This window comes from Trypanosoma conorhini (assembly GCF_003719485.1).
Source record: "Trypanosoma conorhini strain 025E chromosome Unknown Tco_14.4_contig_00806, whole genome shotgun sequence".
Lineage (NCBI taxonomy): Eukaryota > Euglenozoa > Kinetoplastea > Trypanosomatida > Trypanosomatidae > Trypanosoma > Trypanosoma conorhini.
Genome location: NW_021704896.1, coordinates 1 through 3,970, shown reverse-complemented (window position 1 = coordinate 3,970; position 3,970 = coordinate 1). Strand labels below are relative to the sequence as shown.

Below are 3,970 nucleotides of genomic sequence, written 5' to 3'. Positions count from 1 at the left end.
CATGCGCACAAGTTCTCCAATGGCGTGGCGATCCGCATGCAGCACGACAGACATCGTCATCAGATACCCCAGACCCAACCTAGACTTTAGAAACAAACTACTGCCAGAGCACTGCAGAGAACCGTTGCTCAAGATACCAATACGGTGTCCTAGCAGGTCCGCCTCGTCCATGTAATGCGTCGTCAGCAGAACGGTGTGTGAGGAAGACATTCGCTTCAGCAGCTCCCACGTGTAGCGGCGGGCACCAACATCCATACCGGCGGTCGGCTCGTCAAGGAACACAAGGCGACTCCGACCCACAAATGCAACAGCCACTGAAAGCTTCCGCTTCTGCCCACCAGAAAGGGTCTTCGAAAAACAGTGCTCTTTTTCCTGCAGATCTGTTTCATTCAACATCCGTTGCACTGCCTCCTCCAGTTCGGCACCTTTCAAGCCTTTGATTTGGGCAAAAAACTCAAGATGCTCGCGGCACGTCAGCTCCGGCCACAGAATGTTGTGCTGCGGGCAGAACCCAATCTCCTGCCGCACACGCGACAGTTGGTGCCGCACCGAAAACCCATACACGTAGCAGTCGCCGCCGTCAGGCTTCGCCATGCCTGTCATCATGTTCAGCGTCGTCGACTTCCCCGCACCATTGTGGCCCAGAAGCACGGATATCTCACCCTCGCACAGGCTCCAGTACAGATTATTCACCGCGACGAACTTCTTCCCGCCCCGCCGGTACACCTTCCGCAGACCAAGAAGACGCACAGCGTCGCCCTCCTCATTTTCCACCTTCTCAAACACACCGTTCAATGCACGACCATCCTCACCACCACTGCCGTCCTCACGTCGACGGCAAATGCACCAGCGGATTGGCTCAAGGATGCAGAACAAGGGGTGCTGTGTCGTTCCCCAGTCCTTCGGAATAACAGCATCCAAATACACCATTATCACCACATAAAGTACAGAGTCCAGTAGCAGCACACCGAGTATCGCAGCCAGAGTCGGTTGATCGCGGAAGTACGTGAGTTCCGAGAGGCTCATGCCTCCATGAAGTTCGTGGGAAAATATAATAGTAGCACCAACGGAGAATGCACTCGGCGACAAAAATGATGCAGCAATCTTCCCTGAAGCAGAGGCGTCTGTCACAAGAAACAGTGGAATCGCGGATACAAAGTAGATGAGCGGCGCGAGAATGGCGGCGCGTCTGGCGTTGCTGAAAAAGGTCGCCAAGAGACCCGACAGCGCGACCGTGGAAAGGCCAAAGAGGAACAACAGTATGAAAATACAAAGGTAGTTTGTCCTTGGCAGATACGTCAACTTCATCATCAAAGCCATAAGCAAACTTGTAACGAAGTACTGCACCACGTACACGATAAACCACACAAGATACATGATGCCCTCCGAGAGACCCATAATTAACATCGCCTCGCGAAGGCGCAGCTCCTTTTCCACCACAATACTCCGCGTTAGCTGAGAAACTGGATACAAAAACCCCATTACGAGAATGAGGGGTGCCAATTGCCCGGAAAGAGTCAAAAACAGTTGATTGTCGAATGCTGCTGTGGGTGTAGGACCAACTAGCAGAGGGAAGTGGACGTGAATGCCTTTAACGGCACTAAGGAAGTAATTGGATAAGGCATCCTGCAGCGTCAAAAAACCTGAAAGAAAGTACAGCTCATCACTGGAGTTAACCAGCCCCCCACGGTAGTCAATCTCCACCACTCTTTTTGTCGCTGGTAAAACAGACGCGTTGAGGCGGATCGTCACATCGTACGTCTCTGGTGAGATGTCGTTCACCTGCACAATCCCCCAGATGGAGCTATCCTCACTGGACATTGCGTCAATGGCGGCTGTATCAAGCATCCCACCGTAAACGTAGCGGAAGTATTGAGAAGTGGCGTTAAGGTACTCTACAAGAGCAGTCGTGGCATCCGAGGCCGGGGTAAAGTATATTTCGCCAACGGCATGAAAAGCTCTGGAAGTCGCAGCGTAGGACCAGCTTTCGTTATTGACTAATCGGTATGCCCACTTTAAAGGGATCAGTTGGTCCAATGTTGGGATGTGGAGTGTCCTTCCCCTTGGATACCATGGGAGCATCTGCAATATTTCGGACATCGTTTGGTTTAAGCAGAACCAGTGCGGAGCACCGCTCTCAGGCGTAGCACAGACGGTGTTGTTCTCTGGGTCTGGCAACACGCATTCCTGAAGACCAATAATGGGGTCAACCACGCTTTTATTGTTGTAACATATTTCACGGTTAAATAGTCGAAGAAACATTTCGGATTCATTCACATTCTCCGCCGAGAAGTAACTTCCCTCCGGGCTTGAAGAGCGCCCAATAATTGCCCATAGAATGATACTTCCAGCTACAAAGATAATAGGCATAAGCAACTCGCAGATTGACGCACACGGTGACCGTCGCTTCAGCTGAAAGACACGACGCATTATTGCGCCAAACTGTTGACCGCAACTCCCCTTTCTTGAACAAATTGCAACACGCTCTGGAGTATCGAAGTCTTTGCTGTTTTCTGTATCCGTGGCGTTGTTTGCCTCGAGTGCGCATTCCCTTCCACCGTCGAATACTGTGGGGTTCGTCAACGAAGGAGGCAAGGGCAGAAATCTTTCCTGCATTTGGACTGTTTCACCGCCCGAGTCCGAAAAGCCGCCCCCCTCTGCTGCCTGGCCCAGGGAAGGCCACTCAAGGTCGCCCCGGCCGTATGGAATTGCCGTGTTCATTGCGTGCGTAAACAGTTGTGACTGCCCTACCTCAGCACCGCCACCACCACACCTTTGCTTGAATATTTATTTATTTCCCGGCTCCCTCCTCCCTCTACTGCGCCACGAGCCGGCCCAAATTTTAATTTCTACTTTTGGCGTCCTCCTCTTCCCCGAGCCGAGGCCACGCTTTCAGAGGAGATGCGACTGGTCAGTGATAATGATCACTGACGGTGTTTAGTGAAGGGGGGAAAAAAAAAAATTATTCGGGCCCTGGATTTCTTCTCCGCTGGCCTGCGACTGTTGCGCTCCCTCTTCCCTGTTGCTTCCTACCACGCCGTCGTTGCGGCCGGCTGCCTCCCGCGCCTCTCTGCTTCTGGGGAGTTGCCCTCAAAAAGAAAAAAAACGAAATCAAATCCAATCCAATCAATTTTATTGCGTCACCACCAAAAAAAAAACTGTACCAAATGGATGTGTACGCACTTACGTACCTCGTGTGTGCGTACGGGGGGAACTGTGTTGCCGTACAAGCGCCGCCAATGCCACAGCGGCAAGCCAATTTCGTTTGAATTCACCGTTGACGCCTAGCACCCTGCGCGGTCTTGTTTTCCCAGCGGAAGAAAGATTAGAAGAAGAGAGGCAAAACGAAAAAGCCGATAATGCAGGCTCACGAGCCGCAGCAGAGGTGGGAAGCAGCAACAGACCCAAGGGGCTACGTGGTGGCAAATCAACGCCAATAATTTGGAATTTGTTGTTGTTTGTTGGTGCTTTTTTTTTGTTTTTTCTCTTTTTTCTTTTGGAGCGTCGTCCAACAGTTTGTAATCCTGCGCAGCCGTGCACGAAAAGAAATGAAAAAAAAAGAACACATCGCCACTTAGGGCTGCATAGTTTGGCTGGTGGTGGGGTCAGTGGGCAGGTTGAGGGTCGCGCGCCCACCTCTTCCTACTTACGCTGGTGCTCGCCTGAAGGTGTCGCCCGCCCACACAGCGCGGCCGTGATGGCCGGCCACACACACACGCACACACCTGCACCTGCACCTGCACCATCGCGGCCCCACAGGCGCCACAACCTCACGTTGCCGCCCGCACCCGTCGCACTCATCACATCGCCGGCGGTTCTGCGTGGCAGCGCCGCCTCACCCTCACTCCGCACACTCCCGCCCCTCTCACACCCTCCCTTTACTGGACGTGCCCGCGGAACGGGCATCGGGACAATCAAAGAAAAAAAAAAAAAAAACGAAAAACGACAAAAAAAGCAACCGGAAAAAAAG

At 52.6% G+C, this 3,970-nt stretch overlaps 1 protein-coding gene across 1 annotated transcript in view, besides 3 other annotated features; it reads right to left on the bottom strand.

Annotated features, from left to right (window-relative positions):
- Window positions 1–2,721, bottom strand: part of Tco025E_08532 (ABC1 transporter) — a gene marked incomplete at both ends in the record, with an annotated part of 2,868 nt that extends 147 nt beyond the window's left edge. Inside the window, one exon of the mRNA XM_029375379.1 lies at window positions 1–2,721. This exon is cut by the window's left edge and continues 147 nt beyond it. Within this exon, the coding sequence (XP_029224509.1) occupies window positions 1–2,721 (2,721 nt within the window).
- Window positions 2,722–3,447: 726 nt separating this feature from the next.
- Window positions 3,448–3,498: a sequence feature (A-rich).
- A 208-nt stretch (window positions 3,499–3,706) lies between these two features.
- Window positions 3,707–3,725: a microsatellite.
- Window positions 3,726–3,916: 191 nt separating this feature from the next.
- Window positions 3,917–3,954: a microsatellite.
- Window positions 3,955–3,970: the final 16 nt, after the last annotated feature.